Below are 20177 nucleotides of genomic sequence, written 5' to 3'. Positions count from 1 at the left end.
GGAACGAAAATATACGCGAAACTCTGGAATACTGAAACTTTGAAATAAAATGTAAGGATTAGGATCCAACGATACAGACGGAAATTCTTGGCGGTCGTTCCGCTTCGCCTTACCGATTTTCCACGAATTAAAATATATCAAAATGCTGGTATACGATAAATAAATTTATTACCATTTTATCTAACATAAAAAAACAGTATGTAAATACATATGTATATTTTACGACAGTTGTATGTATTTGAAAACGCTATAAAATAATTTCAAAATATTCGATATACGTATGTATGTATGTATATTCTTCGAAACGTATGCAGAGAGAGAGAGGACGATAGTGTCGGACTAGTGACGGGTCGTTTCCACTTACAACGCCAGTAAGACCCTGAACTCTGACAATTGGAGTGCTTCCTCTCTTCCTAACAGATGACGTTAATGAGAACTATGACAACAAGGCAATGATAACATCCTGCGCACAATCTGTATCGCCGACTCGATTATCATACGCGCAACATACACGTACATATACAGGAACGCCGAGCACACGTGTTTTAAGAGCAACGATTCTCTTATCCTCTATGCGTTGCCGTAGGTGTGTTCGTTTCTCCGTTTCTCCGTTCGTTAATTTATGCATGGGTGTACGATGATTTAAACGGAGCTGTACACGCGAAAAATCCTAGAAATAAAATACCCTGCAAAAGTCCTACGCTATCTATCTATTTTCATTTACATATCGAAGAATAACAAGACAGAGAAATGTACATTTTTTTAGATATTCGTTATGCGAACAACTATTGCCGCGGAAAATTATTATCCGCTCGACTATTCAACAGTGACAACATTTTTTCTTCTTTTACGATTTAATCGCAAAGTCTTGGATTTCTGACAGTTTCTAATAAAATATCGCTGAAACATTTTCGTTTAACGGATGTTCTCTAGATTTCTGGACTTTTGCACAGTATTACGTATATACTTTTGTTTTAACGTATACTCGCTACCGCATTCTCTCTTTCTCCCTCTTACAATTAATAATGTTTCACCGTTTTCTTCTTTCGTTTATTTCTTTCTTTCATTTCATTTTATTCTCGTTTAATTTCTTTTTTTTTTCTTTTTTTTTCATCGTTTTATCAAACAGTACCCTTACGCTTACGATCGAATAAAAATAAATATTTTCAATTGTGTCCTAGAAAAATTGTTGTTGCAAGCTATACTCGTTATTGTAACATACCTACCTACCTACCTACCTACCTACCTACCTACCTACCTACCTACCTACCTATCTACCTATCGTACTTACACGTTAAGTTAAGTATTTTTAAACGTTAAACGCCAAACTCGGTTCGAGGTTGAACCGCGAGCTTACGAATAAAAATTCTTGTATCGATCTCGTCGATCATCTTCGAAAGAGAATAAAACGGGAAGGAAGAAAATGTGGAATATGGTAAATGAATATGAATTAATTATCTTTTCTTTGTCCTGTTTCCGTAATGGACGAACGGTCCGTGTTTATAGTATATCGATGTCGCGTCGTCTTTTCAATTTTCAAGGGTCTAAACGCGCATATTTACATACAGCTAGGTTCTCTCGACGATGTAAAAATTCTAGAGATGTTGAAAAGAAATCCCAGAGATATCTTCAAGTAGGCTAAAGAACGTTTCAGGGATAATAAGAGCTTTAGCATCGGGATAAAGATCCTACGAGTTTCAGAAATCCTAGAGATGCTTGATTAATAACGATTATTAGAGAAAGAAAAGTACTACAGGTACAGTCATACAGGTAGTCGAAATCCTTGACGTTCCGTTTAGAACGGAAGCATATTTATACTAGAAGCATCTTACCAATCTCGGTGATATTCTAGTCCAGAAATTCTAACGATTCCGAAGATTACAAAGATCCTACAGACGACTTTGAAAGCTCTCAAAGTTTAGCTCTCCCGTGCATCCAAATATCTTGGATGCCTCGAACGTTCTAGAGAGCTTGGCTCGAAAGTACCGAACAGCTACCACGAATCCTAGACCGTGCACAGATCCGACGTAACCTAGGCCCCTGGATACAGATCTCGTCTCTTGAAAATTTCGCGATCCCTTTAAAATCCCACGACGGACATCAATATAATTCTATCGCGTCATGTTTTTTTTCCCCGCTCCGTTTCTCCATCCGACGTTCCTTTAAAAACGTTGAACGCTAAACCGCGCGTTTCCTTCGACCAAGGATTAATACGAGACACGTTGCACGATCGCGTCGAACGACGACGACGCCTGCCTCTGTGTTTTCTGCTTTCGCGAGAACTACGTACGTCCAACGCTATAATCGCCTGTCCTACGACTGAATTATACGAACGCATTAACGTTAACGTTCTTCGGAATCGTCCATTCTTCCATTCTTTCTCTTTCTTTTCCCCACGGTCTCTGTCTCCTTAGTATACCACGATTAACCCTTGGCTTCTTCTATCGAGTGAAAACTTCTTTGCACGATACGTAATCGACCAACCGATAATATCGATGAACCGACAAGTCACGTAAAAATCAAATCGAGCGACACCGTTTCATAAAATCTTTTAATTCTCTCGCGTCTTATTTCGTGCATTCGTGTTTCTATTCGTTTGTGTCCGATTTCCTTTTATACAAAGAACTAAACGTTTAACGTCAATCGCTAAAGAAGGAATATATCTTGGTTTTACAGTAGTGGCAAAGGGTTAAGTCTCTGGACGAATTAAAGAAGGGTAGATCACTTGTATGAACAACAACGGTGTGCTATTTTGTCCTGGTTTTCGGGTCTACGTAGTTAGCCCCGCTGTTGCTTCGAGTATCAAGAATTTCGAAGCGATAGCGTGTTCAAAGTCAGTCGTGTACACCCGAGATCATTTGTATATCTTGCCTCGCTATCGTCTTATATCGTCTTTGACTCTCAATTGGTACGGTAGAAGCCACGATACAGCAAAATCCGTAATTATCCGTAATTTCTCCATTATCTTTCAATGACATTGGCCTTTAGAAGCAACAAAATATTGTTTTCAATTTCGATTTACAATACATGGACAAAGTTTCGAGACAAAGATTTGCCTGGTAACCACGCGCCGAAGAAAAATTCCTAGCAGCAACAGGTTGCGACGATCAAACGGGTGAACGAATGGTAGACATTTTACGTTCGAAGACGGACAGATCGTAAAAGTTAAGTAAGGAATAGACGAAGGTTGGCAGTATCAAGACACCTCGACAAATGCAATGGATAAAAACGAAGAGAACGGGGGCGAAGAACATTCGTCGATCAAAGCGTCGTCCTCTAATGATTTTTCACGAATATTTCTCTCATCTTGTATATTTCTTGGCATTGTATTAAATACTTTCCCCTCGAGCGAACAGAAACTTAACTTTTAAATATAAAAAGAAAATGGATCGGTAGAAGAGAAAACTATCGTCGAACGTGATAAAGATGGATCTACTCGAAAGTTGAGCAATTTATCCAATATACGTACGTACTCCTATTTTCATTAAATATAATGCAACGTTATCTATGCTCGTATTATGTACAACTAAATTCTCGCGCGGAACAAAGAAAGTACGCCGCTTTTATTACTCTGTTAAAAAAAAAAAAAAAAGAAAAAAGAAAAAAAAGAAAAAGAAAGTGAGTGAGAGAGAGAGAGAGAGAGAGAAAAGAAAGAAAACAAACAAAAATAAAACAGTCGTGTAAAAAATTAAATTATCTTTACGGTAATAAAATATACACTATTCTGTATACGAGCGCAACCAGAGCACGATCAAGAGACAAGGGTAAATAGTTCTTATTCTCTTTTTCTGATAAGGTAATAGCGATTCTTGAGAATAGTACGGGTAACTTTGTCGCAATTTAAATCATGTACAACGTATCGGCGAGCGTCTGGTTGCACCCTCACAATAAGAGGCTTCGAGTATAGTAGAGAGAATGAAAGAAACTCGATGAGTATTACATGGTAAAACGTAATGCATTGCACTTGATCCTGTGCTATACAACGGTTAAAATAAAATAAAATAAAATAAAAAAAAAAAAAAAAAAAAAAAGAAAAGGACGAAAAAAACGCCTAAATCGCTCGTACGTATTCGAAATCATCGAACGTATGTATTCTTTGTGAAAACTTCGATGCTAGACCTCGTTTTCGGACACCAAAGATTCTTTGCCGGTTTCTATACTTTTTAACGCTATTCGACTCGACAAATCGCGATTAAAAATACTAATTCTGGGGTTGGGAAATTTACTTTTAAGAATTACGTTGGACCCTGAGCGCAAGGATGCATTCGCGAAACAATAAATTATAACGTCGACGTAGAATTTGAATAAATCTCGAGAACTCGATAAACTCCACCGATGCGGGAACAACAACGTGGAAGAAATCATTGGAAACAAAATATCCGGCGAGTCTGGTATTAGCGGTGGGGACGTGTATAAAAGAAACAGAAAATATATCGGTTTCGATTAAATTTGAAATGTTTGTTGGATTCGCAACTTGGATACTTTTACACTGTTAAAAAAAATATAGAAATCGGTTAAAAATGTTTGGTGATCCGAAAGAGAGTTCGACGAAAACTTAAAGATAACTAAATCGACACTCTTGGTGTACTCGAGTCTTATACCGTGCACAAAATAATTACAGGATCCCCTGTTTAACCGTGGTAAATTTGAACGTTGAAAGCTGATTACTTACGACTACGCGAATAAAAAGAAAATTAGATAAAATGTTCTACAACGGATAATCCTGTATTCGGTACTTTCTTTCCTGGTTTCTGGTACTCGTTCCGTACAACAAGCAGGAGATCCCGTAATTATTACGAACAGTGTGATAAAATAATCGCACGCGCGTTAAAAACTCTATTATTGGAGCTGAGACTAAAATAGACGACGCGTATACGCAAATATTCTGTGTTTATGCTATGCAAGTGCTGGAGCTGGAGGTTTAAGTTATAGGTTAGTCGTAAGAAACTGTTTTGCACGGCAGAATGCACAAAATAATTTCTTTCTTTCTTTTTTTTTTTTTTTCTTTAATGGAACACGCGATAGTAAGAGCTGCTTCCATATTCAGAACAGAAAGTAAGAACGTGAGATCATTCTAAATTTCAGAACGGAAGCAGCTATCGTTTATTGGCCACGCAAAAAATATACGAAATTTGTATATATATATATATCGGCAATATAAATGAAAGAACGATAATACATAGTTAAATGAAAAATAAACCACAGCCACGTAACATATACGTTTGTTTGTCTTTTTTCGTTCTCTATCCGTTTTAAACCTATTTAAGGTTAAGGAGGAGCGTTCGCGCGATCGATATTATAGTCGGCGCATACGCAACGATCGATTATGATATCGAGCGTGCGAACGCTGCTTTTTAGGCATGGTACGTGAAACAACCAGCACTGCCATCTTGTAACGAAACGAAAACCGTTTATCGTCGATCGAAGAATAACCGCGATTCTTACAGTTTTTATTGCAACGTCCGCATCGTTCTTTTCCTTCCTCCGCCCCGTCCCCTTCCACTTCGTTATCACGTTAAAATTACGTTGGACGTTGTACGATCGAAATTACGCGCTGTCGCGTTTGAAAGAAAGAAATCTCGACGCAAAATGGACAGCTTCCTTCGTTCGTATCTTTCGATCGTATAACGAATCCTTTCTCTATGGAAACGAATAGAGACAAATCGATGAAGGGAATGAATTCTGCCGTGTCATCCAAAAAATCCAAAAATTGGACTCTTGTGCTCTAATGACGATCTCTCGAGATTAAAATTGATTCGTTAATGAAAATTCGAATCTACATCAACGACGTTCTAATACCTTCTTTTCTCCTCTTTTTTTTCTTTTTTTTTTCCTTTTTCTTTTTTCTTCTTCTTTTTTTTTTTAAATAACGATACCAATATAAAAATGCTTTGGCACAATAGATAAATAGGTATACCGAATACGAAGATACGCCTCTATTCATTTCCGTTAATTTAGAATTGATTCTTCGCCGCTTGCTAGAAAGAGACAAATACACGAAAGATGATATATTCCTTGTCACTCGCTTTCCGCTTCTTTCCTTCTTCCTTCCAATCAATTTTATATCTGTACAGTTCGCGTGTGTCGTGATCATGATCTTTCACTCGGGATATACAACGTACACGTATTTACACAGCTATACAAGAAAAACGAAGAACGAAAATTACACGTCCGTACTCTACATCCGGCAAATCGAGCTTCTCGATTTCGTTCGCCGATATCTGTCCCAAATTTTTTCAACCATCGCTCCCGCGGATTCACCGAAACTTGTAACTAAAGGACAGCGCTGAATATTAACTTTGTTACAACGTTCGATCTCTTATAGCCCCTTTTTTCGAAGACACGTCGATGATCGCGGGACGAACTCGATTCCGTTCGATCGCAACGTGTAAATGAAGAGAAACAAACCGCAGAACAGTTCTATATACAACACTGTACATCGTCACGAGAAAAACGAAAGAGTCGAAACGACGATGAGAGGAATCTCGAATCCGTCAAGCGTGTTACGCCCGCACGTTATAATACCGTGGATTTACGATTCGTGGACTTGATTTACTTACCAAATATCGGCTGAACGAAACACGGCCGGCCCCCGTTTCACAACGAAAATCCGTACACTGGAGCCACTTAACTGACCGACCCGTTGAGCGTGACGGACGCGATTTTCCACCTTGGAAAATTACGGATCGAAACGAAGATTCGTCGCGGAACGAACAAAAATGAAAAGAACGGAAAAAGTGAGAGAAAAAAAAAAAAAAAGAAAAGAAAAGAAAGAGAAATTAAGAATAATAATTAATGAATAATTTTACACACTTCACTCTATCAGAGTTCGAAGAGTTTGAACAGTCCTGCCCGTTCGTTAAGGCAAGATCACAGAAACATGTCTAAGGCTCGTATAGTCACCCACTTTAAAAGTCTCTACTTTCGTGCCCTTATCGCTAAATGCATGTGGAATCTGGGTGTTGGCTGGCAGACTTTCGTGTTTTTGTCGGTTCCTTCGTCGTCAATTCCTGAGAAGGCCTCCGCGGGCTACCCAGCGTAACTAACGCAGATGCTACGGCTAAACCAGCGCTCTGACCAGCCGGCGTGTAAGGTTCACCGCCAGTAGGCAGTCTGACTAGCAACGACAGGACCGCTGCTCTGTTACCGCAACAGGGCTCCAACGCGATCGGACTAGGGGCATCCTGCAAATATTACACCGACAAAACCAAATAACATCGAGTCGTACATACTTTTACTGTAATAATTGGTCAAATTTGCTCTACCGTAAATAAATTTGAGCCGGGGAAACGAGAATCGCGAGCAACGTCATGGAATCGAAAGTATCGAAATCCACGGCGCTGGTCGCGTCTTTGTTCGAATCCAACGCTGTTCTCCTTTATTTTCCATGTTATTTGAAAAATTTGGAAAAGTCTCGCAAAATGGTAGATTCGAAGGTGGAAAAATTATATCTTTATGCATAAACTTTTTTTTTTAAGCAGCTTCGATATCTACAACTAACCCTATAAACGTCGCCTTTCCGTTTGGCAATAATCCTCTATATGATTACTATATGTATTCACGTGCAGGATGTCTCGCATAAATTGGACATTTGAATCGATTCCGCCATTTTTAAGGATAAGAAAAAGCGTATATACGTAGCTGGAAGATACGCGTCTAATAACGATCCTCGATATCATCCTCGATAGTAAGAGTTATTATAAATGTTCGATTTATGCGAAACAGCCTGTACGTTGTATAATTATTTTATTCGTGAATATAAACGACCGAGTGAGATATCAACCTTTTTCTTCTTGCGGCAATTGATCAACTCGGACTCGTTTCGCTCGGAGTCGGAATTATCGATGTCCCGCCTCTCGATTTCTACCAAAACTTGGCTAAACGCTCTACTGGCCATTTGCTCCATTTCCACGAACAATCTCTGTCTTCTTCTGTACATATCGTATCTTTGTTTAATCTTCCAGAGGATAGCAGCCACCAACAGGAGAGCGAGGAAGCACCTAGGCATGTAATCTCTAGTTTACAAGTAAATACTGCCTGAGGCTTAGGACAACACAAAAGCGTGGGAAATTTTGAAAAAAAAGAGAAAAAAATACGATAGAAGAAAGAAAGAAAGAAAGAATAATAAAGAAAATCACAATGTTCTCGATATCTTGGTCGTAATTTTAATTCCTACGGGCAACACGGATACGCACAGTTGACACGTACTGTCTCTACAGGTTTGGCTCTAGCTGTGACACGAAGTTTCAAATACTCACGTGCAAAATGTTATGAAGAACTGTTGCAAGTTGAGTTTGGAATATTGCGAGAAGGAAATCTGAATCCACACAGGCGGCTGGAAGTCGTACACGTAAACGTAGAACGTGGTCAATGTGCTATTGTTGTCGCTACCGAAACCGTAACCGTCTTTGATAAATCGATGCTTGTACATGCTGGTGGTGCAATTCGCGCCAAGAATCAACGGTATTTCCGGCGTGTTCCCTCTCTTCACGGTGATGTTCATTTTAGCCAATACGGAACACGTAATGGAAAACTCGGCATCGATATCGGGTTTTGGCGGAGAATTCTTAAAATTGATCGCTCGGTACTGACGGTCCTCCTTCTTACTTAAATTGAACGTAAATTGATAATCGATCGCCAGATCATCTGTAAAAGAGAATTTTAAATCTCGATGTAATATATTTCGATATGATCGTTGGCTGAATCGTTATTAGCGAGAAGAGAAATCGGTGGTATTACTTGGAAGAAATATTCGTTTAAAAGAAACTTACAAAAACACGATCCTTTATTGGTAGGATCTCCGTGATAAAGGCTGGACACGTCACATCGTTCGCAATGATCCCCGATGATGCCTTTCGTTGTACAGAAACATTTGCCTGTCTCGCTGGTACACTGCGTGCCTTGATTGTTACAAAAACAGGCTGCAACGGGAAAATGTGATTTAGCGAACTACTCGATATCGACGGGTTAACGATATTACTCGGAGTAGAATGAATTTACGTTGGCAAGTCGCTCCATTCAATGGATTGCCGTAATAACCGGGAATGCATTTATCGCAGTGAGGTCCGTATGTCAAATTTCCACACGGTTGGATACACGTGCTGCTGTTCGAGAGACACTTGCTGTGCCCGTTGCATTGGCAAGCTAAAATTAATGTAATTTGAAAAACATCGGTACGCACACGCACACGTATATACAAATGTTGTTTAATAATTCGTGCACGCCCTATATACACGGTGACCATTAACAATTTACTTACTAGGGCATTTAGTGAAGTACCATCGTTCGAACGGGCACGCGTCCAAGCTTTTACCGCTTGGACCACGAGCCCCACCTGGCAAGCAGAGTCCCTTCCCAGTCCCTGAACCATCGTCGCACCATCCACATCCAGGATCGGAGCGACACGTCGTACAAGACGAATAAAACGTGCACCATTCTTTCCCTGTTTCCGTCGGCCGACATTTCGCGTCGATCGTAGTCCACTCGCGACATTGTCCGTAAGGGAAGCTCGCGGGATACGCGTTTTTGTCCACGCATTTCTTCTCGTTCTGACACCAGATGCAATCAGACTCTGTGCAATTTTTACAGGAAGTGTAGTCTACGCAAGGACTGCGACAAGAGTCTATGGACAGCCTCTGCGCTTGAATAGTTCCGTTTAAAATCGTCACTTGCTGCAAACATGGGTAAATTGATTTACTGCCTTGTCGCGTACCATATATCGGTCGTATATCGTCGTAGAGTACCGTTGATCGTTTTATTCGTCGTCGCGCGAGCAAAACCTCCGACGTATCGAAAAAATATCATTACACAGGCATGTACGTACGTACACGCTGGTTACGAGATAGATAAGGAAGAGTCGCGTTTCGTCTACGAGATTGTAAGGGAAACGTGGTTGAGTGGCGGTGAACGTACCACCGACGGGGTCGAAACTTTGCAATATCGTTTTGACTGTAGAAAGTTTAGCGTAGAAATAACTTTTGCTCGTATACTCACGTCTCGAGCCTTCGAGTACGGCTTACACCGATCAGGTCCGTTCGACCAAGACCAGATGCAATGTGGATTGCTGGAGCACGCGTGGCAGGTGTGCAATTGTAAGCACTCTATGCCAGTGTGAAGGTCGCACTGTACCAGATCGGTGATGGCCTTAGTCGGAGGTGCGTTAGCGTTGTCTCGGCAGATCTCGTACGAGCAACTCTTGCCGCACCATACGCAATTGTACGATGTCTGTACGCACGCCACACAGTCTGTGAGCAGTTTGCATAATTCCTTGTGAGACGTCATCCCACGAGGTGGCGTATCGTCCAGGCACCTCATGTAAATTCCGTCGTGTATATCGTCGTTAAGAAGCACGTGTCGGGCTATCTTGGTGATCTGTATACACCGATTCTCTCTCTTGTCCCACACGCACTTCACGCCTGTCCTTGCGTTCAAACACTGATTCTGATTCATCAAGTGCTCGCAGTTCCCTGGTGTGTACCTGACGGTCATATACGTATGTCGTGTATTAGTAAACGAAGATTCTTGCCTATCCTCGATCGATCAAAATGCTCGGAGAAAAGATAGAGAGAACGTTAACCTCTATTGCCTAGTAATTTCTACATTAGCTATTTATACTCGTGAACGTTAGCTGTTCGGTATGCTAGTTGTACGTATATCGAGGCATCGTACGACGTATCGAAAGCGAAAGCAAAAGCAAAGTCCAAGTTGCCTGTTTCCTAAATATTTATGGAACCGATTTATTCCAATAAGCTATAGTAATTGTTATAGAGAGAGAGAGAGAGAGAGAGAGAGAGAAAAGCGGAAGAATTGAAATTTTTCTGGGTTTTCAGATCGAAATAACGTAAGAAAATCAGTTGGCGCGTTAAATATTTTGCGTTCAGACCTATCGAAGATGGCAAGTTGTTGAATCTCTATATAACGATCCTTGCCGAAGAATCGAAGCTAAAGTTGTTGGTTAAAATTAAAGTCGATTAAAAAAACGACAACCTGTCGTTTGTTGAAAGTAAATCGTAATTTCTATCAGGAATTACGAATGATACGCGTGATATTATGGAGCGTGGAAAATAGGCGAAGGAGAGCATTGAGAAAGGTACGAAAGATACGAGAAAATGAATAAAAATAGGAAAGACGACCTTTTCCTTGATCGTACGGGAAACGTACCTTGACATGTCGGATAACATCTGTCCATCGAATCCTCCATAAATGTACATGGACTTTTCAAATACAGTCGCAGTGTGTCCATACCTAGGCAGATCGGTCATCTCTTTCGGCATAGAGAACTGATGCCACGAGTCGCACGTAACGTCGTACGCTATCGTATCCGCTGAATAACACCTCGTTCCGTCCGAATGTTGCGTATCGTTGTGCATGTTACCGCCAAAGACGATCATCAAGCCAGCAGAAACGAATACAGCCGTATGAAAGAAACGAGCCGATGGCGCTGACGTGAGCAATCTCCATTCGCGATTATTAGGATGATAGGAGTATAGTCGACTGGTTAACACCTGTGTGATTTGCGTCTCTGATACGTATCCTCCGTACACGTAGATGAGATTCGACAACGGATCATAGGCAGACGTATGACCATAACCACCCTTCACAGGGAATCCAGCAGTCTCCACAATTTGCCATTCGCGAGTACCCAAATAGCATTCTTGAACTTCGTTCAGATAACCATACTGAGGCGAATAGCCAAATATCACCACCATCTTTTCTTTTTTTCCGTGCACCAAGGTTGCAGAGTGTCCGGCTACCTGTGTAAAGTAAGGCATTAAACAAATGTATCCCGAGTTAAGCGAGAAAGAACTTTTAACCCTTTGATGCTAAACTACGTATCTCGTATCTCGGATGGGGATAACAGGTTTGCGCGGAGTAACGCGAATCACTGTCGCGAATCGATCAGATATTCAGATATTACTTATACCGAGTAAGCGTATTGTCGCTCTCTTTTGTCAATCGCGAAAACGAGCGAAAACGAGCGAAAACGACATCGACATGCAATAATATCGAGATATCGGAATATTTCAGGTAACGTCTAATTCATACTGAGAGGGTTCGCCAATCCCAAAGTTTAGCTTTTTACGTAGAGTTTTTGCGTGGCGGTAATCAGCGCGGCAGAGCGTAATCCTGTGAAGATAGATACACTGGTATTTTACGTCCTATTACGGAGAATCTTTGCCTAACGTAAATTGTAACGTTTAAAGAATAAAAGAATCGAGTATCGTTGCAACGTTTAGAAATATATCGATTCGCGAAGAGGTAGCAGAGAAACGAGAAAGGTACAAGATGAAGAATCGGTAGGAGAACAGCGACTGATAGACTCAATAGTTGTACGAAAAGGAGAAAAAAAATTGGCCGTTGTGTATATAAGTTGCGTATCGCTGCATATTAAATATTCCAATTGTCTAGAATGTCTACAATGACGCTGTTGCGAAATACTTAAAAATGAAAGAAATGACGTGATATAGGAAAGATGTACCACCTTTAGAGGACCACCGCGTATGGTTTTGTTGTTATGGAAGTTATCGTGCACCGTTACGTTCTCCCAGACTTTTGCCGACACATCGAACGCCCAGATCTCATTGGTCACCGTAGAATTAGGCAGTACGCCACCGTACATGAATATCTTGTCGCCAAAGAGTACGCACGAATGAGCGTAGCGAGGCAGAGGAACCTTACCCTCGACGTGAGGGGTCTCCCAGACGTTTCCATTGAAATCATAAACGTTGATCATTTTTGCGCGATGAAAGCTCTCACCGCCGACTACGTATAAGGAATCCTTCCAAACGACGGAGCAATGACTAGCCGAACCCTCCGGTGACAAATTTTTGTAGGATACGCTTTCCCAGAATCCACGATCGCTTCTTTGGCTGCAGTCGGAACCTGAACGTACAGAGAGTCTATTTTAATCGGTTTTACGCGATATTGACGAAGGATTAATCGTTTCCGAGTTTCTGTTCAGGCTTGGTTCGCTAATAATTGCTCGTTGTTGAATCTCTATCGGTCTTAAAGATTCGACCGATCACGGACATTGAATACACTTACTCGTACCTGATTTATTAGCGTTAGTATCGAATAATGTACGTTGAATTATTGTGAAATATTTATCTATCTTGCAGATACAAAGAGACAAAGGATCTTTCGATGGTACAGCTGTTGCGATATTGTATTGGCAATTCAAATACGAGTAATATTTAGAGATTAAATTGCGCACAAAGGACAAAGATTAGGAATGGACATGGCGCAGCAAGATATTTCTCTATTCGTAATGATTCGGTAAATGCTTTTGACGAAAATACGTCACCCTTGAAACCGTGCACGCAGTCGCAGTGATGGCTCTCGCGGTTACACTCGCCCTGTCCGTGATTATCGGAGCAATTGTTCGGACAAACTTGAATCTCGCAAGCTTCGCCGGTCCACGTGGCATCGCACGTACACACACCGTCGATGCAGACTCCGTGGCCGGAACAGTCGGTGTGCGAATACCTACGAACACGGAAAATTATATACACACGAGGAAAGTAGGTTGCGCAAATCTTTAAGAAGCCAAGTTAGCGTATCTCGATGCTAATAGGCACGGTACACACGCTCTTATCGTATTTGTACACGAGGATAGAACGAACGTTTGGCCGATCGGACTTTACCAAATATCGCGAACGGAATGGTCAACGATGAGAAGAACGCGTGGCAACGTGTTACTCATTCTCCCGCGATGTAAAATATTTAAAGAATGAAAAAAAGAATTCGAAATAAACGATCTGGGGAATAGAGTCGTTTCTTTATCGCAGAGATTTCATGCGTCTATGAGACCGAATAAAAAGTGTATGTGTTTTCAGATTTGACGAGTAATCAAATTGAATAACGGTATTTTGTGTGTAGCAATATTCGAGATACGGTTCTGGTTCTTGACCAAAGACAATAGCGATAACAAGAGAGCCTTGTATCTTTTTGTTCGTCGAACGAATTCATGAATGGACAACGCTAATAAGATACCGTGCACTTGGATCAACGAACTCTCGCATGATTATTCTCTCGTATGTCAAAGTTCGACGTAAATATACGCAAATAAAGGAGGTTTTGCTATATGTAGACAAAGAAACAGATACGCGAAAGCGGTAAAAAGTACGAATTACGAAATCGATATCGATCTTTTCAGAAATTTCGTTCGAAACGTTCGGCAAATTTACGACCTGAAAATTTGCTCGGTGAATATTTTTCAGTAACATTTCGCGATAAATTCGAAAGAAATCCGAAGATTGCCGCGGAAAGAAATAAAACGTAGAAAGAAATACAAAGTTGTCGAATAAATTGCATAATAATTCAAATCGTGGAAGGATTAGAAAAGAAAACGAATGAAGCAAAGGGAAAGAAATGATGTAACGGAGATTGAAGTGTGAAAGGATCGAAGAATGTTCGTGAAGAAGGAGAAGAAGAAGAAGAAGAAGAAGAAGAAGAAGAAGAAGAAGATAATTCACCTGCTAGGACAGGCGTTGATCTTGTAGCTGATATTGAAGCCGCTCATGTTGTACGCGACGTCCGAGTAGAAGTGAAGCAGCGCGGTTCCGGAGCGCGCGATCACTTCCGGCACGCGCCGTATGTGGTAGCCATCTTTGTGCATCAATCCGGAGAAGACGGCAACCAACGGCGCCTCGACGCTGTCACCGTCGTAGATGTACATGTGGTCCCAGCCGCATTCTGTCGCGAATTGCTCCACGTGCATCCGTATCGTGGAGTTTGGGTTGCTCTCGATCAACCAGGAACACTTTACGTCCGCCGTGTAGTTGCCGATACCGTCGTGAATGTTTCCTGTTGGTTCCGTCAGTCTGCGAACGATAACCAAATCCTCGAATCAATCCGCCGGCTATCCTAGACCACGAAAGCACGATCGATAGTACGTATAGTCGACGCAACGTTACGCTACATTCGCACCTTTGGTTCATCGTACGTTGTTGTATCGTCGTGTCGTTATCATATAATCGTGCGTCCCGCTATTACAGCCTACAACGCAGGCAGGACTTTCGACTTGGAAAGTCCGTCGAAAGTCCGTTTTTTACACCGTCCTCGCACGATAAACGGTCGACCGCGTTTTATCTGTGGACAATTTTCGAAAAAATAGAGCAGTCGCGCGTCGCGATAGTGATACGATAAGACGATAATATTATCATGATCGGGACAAAAGCGGCGAGTAGGGGCGTTCGGCGGACAATGCAGCATCCGAACTATCGATCTCCGCGTTCTTCGAGGCATCGCGTCGCGTCATGCGTCACGCGTCATGCGTCACGCGTCGTCGTGGTCAAGGACGATGGCCACGCGGACCATCGACGCACGCAACGACGATACAACTCTCGAAGAAGACGGAACAAAGCGAGCGGCGTGTAAAGTCGACAGCGATAAACGAGGACGAGGCCGTGAACAGATAATTATTATACACGTGTACGCGATTAAAAGATTAGCCGGTGGAGGATTAGGTCGGATAATGTGATAATCGAGCATAGCTGCTCGTATACCGTCTGGCTTTTTATTATTAATCGTGAACCGAGCGCCATGTCGTGGAAAACTGGAAAGGTTTTAATCTCGAACGTCGAAGGAAGAATCGAGACGGGGCGAGATAAGAGTTGTTCTTTGTTCAAGGTTAAGAGAAAATAATAAACGCTTCGTTATATATCGATATCGCTCTTTACATTGTACATACATATATTAGATCGATATAATGGGTAAATAGCTGCTGTTATTTCTGTTTTTATGTCAATTGAAATCACCCTCTTTCGTTTATCGATTATTTCGTTTCAAGAATGTTATCCGTATATGGCAGAGAGTTGCATAATTAGCAAAATATCGAAACTGTACTTTAGTTTGGCAATTTTTATTGAATTATTAAAACGTACAATTTTAGTACGATTATCGTACAATTGTCAATTATCTGTAGCCGCATTTCTTTCTTATTCTCGCAAGAAAGATAACGTACGGACAAACGCCTTTACATCTTTTGAAATCGTACTTGAATTAAGGACAAACTAAACTACACCGAATACCTACTTAGGAACGTGGCTATCGGCTGGATAATTAAGTAATTGAGAAAGCGATCAAGATAAACGACGAAGCTACGAGGAGTAGACAGCGCGCGCGCGCCAGATGTATTATACTTATATGTATATGATAAATAACGTAAAGTACGCGATAATTGCAGCAGGTAAACCTTGCGTTGTTTAGATAAACACCGATTCGCCACTGTTTCCATTTTCACGCTAATTAGTTCGAATCAGCGTACAAGTACAAGCGGTCGTTAATAATCTTACAAATTACTCTACCTACCGCTTATGTGCATATCTCATACTTGTTGCAACAAAATTTTACCAACGGGTACAATCAATCGTGCTAATCGATAATTTATTTATTTGAATCCTGTGTATTTTGATCCTTGCTAAGGATCAATTTTACGATATGTACGATATGTGTATCTGGAAAAATGTAAGCCCGGCAACTTTCGAAACTCGCTTGCCTTTATCGACTCTTAATTTCAAGATATTTTTGGCTTATCGAAAATTCGATTAACGACGCGGCACAAGCACCGTGTCAATGTTAACTAATGACGCGCATTCGTATTGCTTCTACTTTCTTTGTCTTTGTGTTTGAATATCGATAGTTGTTAAATTCTTGCATAATTGTAACGAAAATCGTACTTGTATTTTCTTAATTCAAAGTATGAAAATTATGCCGGAAATTGGCCATTCGTCGTAGCGTTAATGAAAAGTACAGGATCGAGCAAACAGGTTTTCAAACGAGTAAGGAAGAATTACGGCAGCAGAGATTGAAAACGCGGGAAACCGCGGATCGGGAGAGGGACCAGCGTACAAACACCGTAGACGAAACATGGAAAAAGGACGATCCGCCTCCGTCTACGACGCTCCAGGAATAATAATTCCAAGGGACAAAGAACCGTGGCTACAACGATGTACTGTACTTCCTGCTTCCTGCTTCCTGTGTCATAGACTCTTGATGAACGTATCGCGTCGTTCGATTCATCGAGATCCTCGATATGAATTAAAGATAGAGGTCGGTCCCTGTTTCAAATTGTGTATGTAAATGCGTGGTAACAGAGTCGAGCAAATATAAATTATCAAATCGTAGAAATGAAATGGAAAAATATAAATGTCGCCAATTGGATCCGCAACGATTAATGTTAATTATTATTACATTGATATAATATAAATCGATGGTTGAATCAAAAGATATGAAAGTATCAAATTTTTCGTTATTCCGATCAATTTGTCTTGATAAAATTGCGATCCGTAAAATCTAATGCGATGCAAGCGTCAGGCAAATCAACGAAACCATGAAAACGAAGAGAAGAAAACTAAAACAAAACGAGAGGCAAACATCACGTTCGTTCTCCGTGCCATATTTTCTCGCCTATGATTATTCATGACGGCGGTGATATCGCTTAAACGGCGGAAGAAAGGTGAGAATTATCGATCGCAGTGAAAAACACGCGAACGCAGAAATTGCGGGCAGCGTCAAAGTGGATGGATCGGATGCCGAAAAAGCCCGGATGCGCGTTGTCGTCGAGAAATGTTCGAGGGATAACGATACGTTAGGAAAAGCGGATAGTGCGGAAAAGAGGAGAAAATCAGAGGGCGGAGGGGCGGAGGACGAAACGGAACGAGAGGAAAAATGGAGTGCGTGAGAGCCGATGCGTAGCGAGCGCACTTGGCTCCGCATAAATTCTGATCGGTGATTTACGAGCGTAACACGTGTCCCGGGCCAGGATGCCGAGTATTAATATTTCAACGCGAAACGTTTTTGCATAAAATAGAGCAGGAAAACGAGCGGAGAAATCGCATCGAAGCCGGAAATGGGAATCGTATTGTCGAAAATGGCTCTTATCCCAGAATACAACAGAATATTATCGTTATCGTCGTCGGTGTTGTTGACGTTTGTTGCGTATTAAATGTGCAAAGTGCCGAAAGATGATTGATGTAACGTAAAAAATAACGATACGAAAGAAATACTGTAAATGGAGTAAAATCTGTTGATATATATAGATATAAAAAATAGGAAGAAAAAAAGAAGAAAAAAATTGGGAAACAACCCCTGAAACAAGCGAATTACAACGTTGATGAAATTCGTGAAAAGTTAGTTATTATTTTATACTATACAGGCGAATAACGCGAATTACGATCAACCATATCGCAACTAATTGCGATAAAATAATCCCAGACGTACATTAACGTTTGCGTTCTCTTTATTGTCTTTGACTCGATCCTAATTTTTTCTACCCAACGTGATTTTTCGTCTCGAGTATTTTTTAAAGAACCGCGAAAGATCGATCGATAAAACGAACGCGAGATCGGCAAGAGGAAAGTCGTAGTGTGGCAACGTCAATGTTTCGAAGTACGATGACACTCGTTTCAAGATATCGTTTTAGCAATTGTATCTTATTAATTGCTTTAACCGTACGATTATATCGCTGCTCGTTTCCGTCGTACGTAAACGTCCGTTTGTTCTGTTAATTTTTTAAACAGAAGAAAACGGTAGAATTACATATTTCGAGCAATACATCCGCCCGATACCACCGACGACGACGACTACAAATCACTTAATAATTCTCTCGGGCTACGTAATAACAGCGTACCGCGGTACCTTAACGAACGAGTGTCGAACAATCTGTCCGTAGCGTAATCTCCGGCAAGCATTGTTCGTTCCTCCGACGATTAATCCGTCTCGCGTTAATCGCGCAACGATTTCTCACAGACGCGATTGTCCATCTATACACCCGATGATCGTCCTAGAATTTACGTAGGAAAATGGAAAGTAAAAATTACCTTTGTATAAGAAACTTTTCTATGAAATAAAGGAAAACTAGGTCGTTGTTGTAACGAATCGAAAGAAACGCGATAACGCTTACTTTGATCTCGTTTTCGGTGTGCCACAAATTGGTTGTGAGTCGTCGTAATCCAACTTAGAATAGGCGATATTCCGCGAAATCGGAATAAAATTTGAATCGGCCTTCCATTTTTTAGGAATAGGCAGTGGAACATCGTGATCTACTGAAACGATCTTAACGATCATATCGCGGTATTTGTTATAGAATTGGAAAAAAGAACTACGTATTCGCAAAAAGAAAATTTCGGCTTGAACGAGATTTCACGAGTGGACTATGGAACGGCGATAGTCCAATTCGTACACGTACCGACTGTCATCAAATTTCTACGCGAAGGAAGAAACCAAGTTTTTCGCGAAAAATCCACGGAAAAACGAAATCAACGTTTAGTTTAGATTTGCGTTTCAATTTTCCACAAATTGACAACCATCCTAGGATCGATACGTCAAACTAGAAAATAAGCCGGACAAAGCGTCAAAGCTTTTCCTTAAAATTACCCATTGACACCACCCACCGGTCACAGCGTAAAAACGCTCGGGTTCGCCGCTAATTCGTTCGCAGGTGTCGACAATATCCGCGCGTATTTGGTTGGGTGGCTGCTGTATTATCATTCTCATTAGCACAAAATAATATTCTTATTCAATAAGGAGAAGACGCCGGGATGAGTCACGAGGAGTTCGACGACCGACGCGACGCGGCGTAGCTCGGCACTGACGGTCTTTACGCGAGAAGCCAACCGACGGAGGAAGCAAAGGACAACGGCGGCGGCGGCGGCGGCGGCGGCGACGGCGGTGGCGGCTATAAAAAGAAACGCGGGTAAATGGAAGTATGGAAATGTCGAGGAGGGATGCAACGACACCGCGCTGGACGTACCAATTCTTTTCATTTTATCGTCAGATAGTACCACGGACGAAGGAACCTCTCTTATTTCGTTCGTTTTCATCGGCGATCGAACGGTCACCTGACGATACTGTCGTTTACGACGGAATACGAGGCAAACGGTCGTTTTTATTTCGCGCTTAATCGTCTCGATACGCACGTTTAAGGTACAAAGATGCTCGCTTTTATCCGATTCCTTTTTCGGTTTTATCGCGTTCTTGGATATACAATCGTGCCAATGCTAATTTATTAAGTTGTTGCAATACATAGGAAATACGTTGAGCGTTTGTTGTATCGATTTCCCAAATCTTTCTTTCCTTTCTTGGTGATATTTTTTTAATAATAAAGTTCCTATAACGGCGATTTATCGTAATATGGTAATTTTTGCGATTAATCGCAAATAAGCCTCGCGAATACC

The 20177-nt window shown here is 41.2% G+C and overlaps 1 protein-coding gene across 3 annotated transcripts in view; it reads right to left on the bottom strand.

Moving 5' to 3' along the window:
• Positions 1-143: 143 nt before the first annotated feature.
• Positions 144-20177, bottom strand: part of LOC132911818 (attractin-like protein 1) — a 28447-nt gene continuing 8413 nt past the window's right edge. Inside the window, exons 1-12 of one of the 3 annotated variants that reach the window (XM_060968778.1) lie at positions 18640-18813; positions 14475-14822; positions 13304-13485; positions 12482-12882; positions 11161-11753; positions 9994-10477; positions 9260-9671; positions 9001-9144; positions 8772-8921; positions 8259-8646; positions 7784-8015; positions 144-7184 (exon numbers count right to left, since the gene is read on the bottom strand). In XM_060968778.1, coding sequence (XP_060824761.1) covers positions 6939-7184; positions 7784-8015; positions 8259-8646; positions 8772-8921; positions 9001-9144; positions 9260-9671; positions 9994-10477; positions 11161-11753; positions 12482-12882; positions 13304-13485; positions 14475-14822; positions 18640-18692 — 3633 coding nt within the window. In that variant the 5' untranslated portion in view covers positions 18693-18813 and the 3' untranslated portion in view covers positions 144-6938. Of the gene's footprint in view, positions 7185-7783; positions 8016-8258; positions 8647-8771; positions 8922-9000; positions 9145-9259; positions 9672-9993; positions 10478-11160; positions 11754-12481; positions 12883-13303; positions 13486-14474; positions 14823-18639; positions 18814-20177 lie in introns of those variants that run through there. The other 2 variants (XM_060968776.1, XM_060968777.1) reach the window with 2 other exon arrangements.

The sequence above is a fragment of the Bombus pascuorum genome, chromosome 11 (assembly GCF_905332965.1).
Source record: "Bombus pascuorum chromosome 11, iyBomPasc1.1, whole genome shotgun sequence".
Taxonomy (NCBI): Eukaryota; Metazoa; Arthropoda; class Insecta; order Hymenoptera; family Apidae; genus Bombus; species Bombus pascuorum.
The sequence above is the reverse complement of the archived record's forward strand: the minus strand, read 5'-3'. Positions and strand labels throughout refer to the sequence as shown.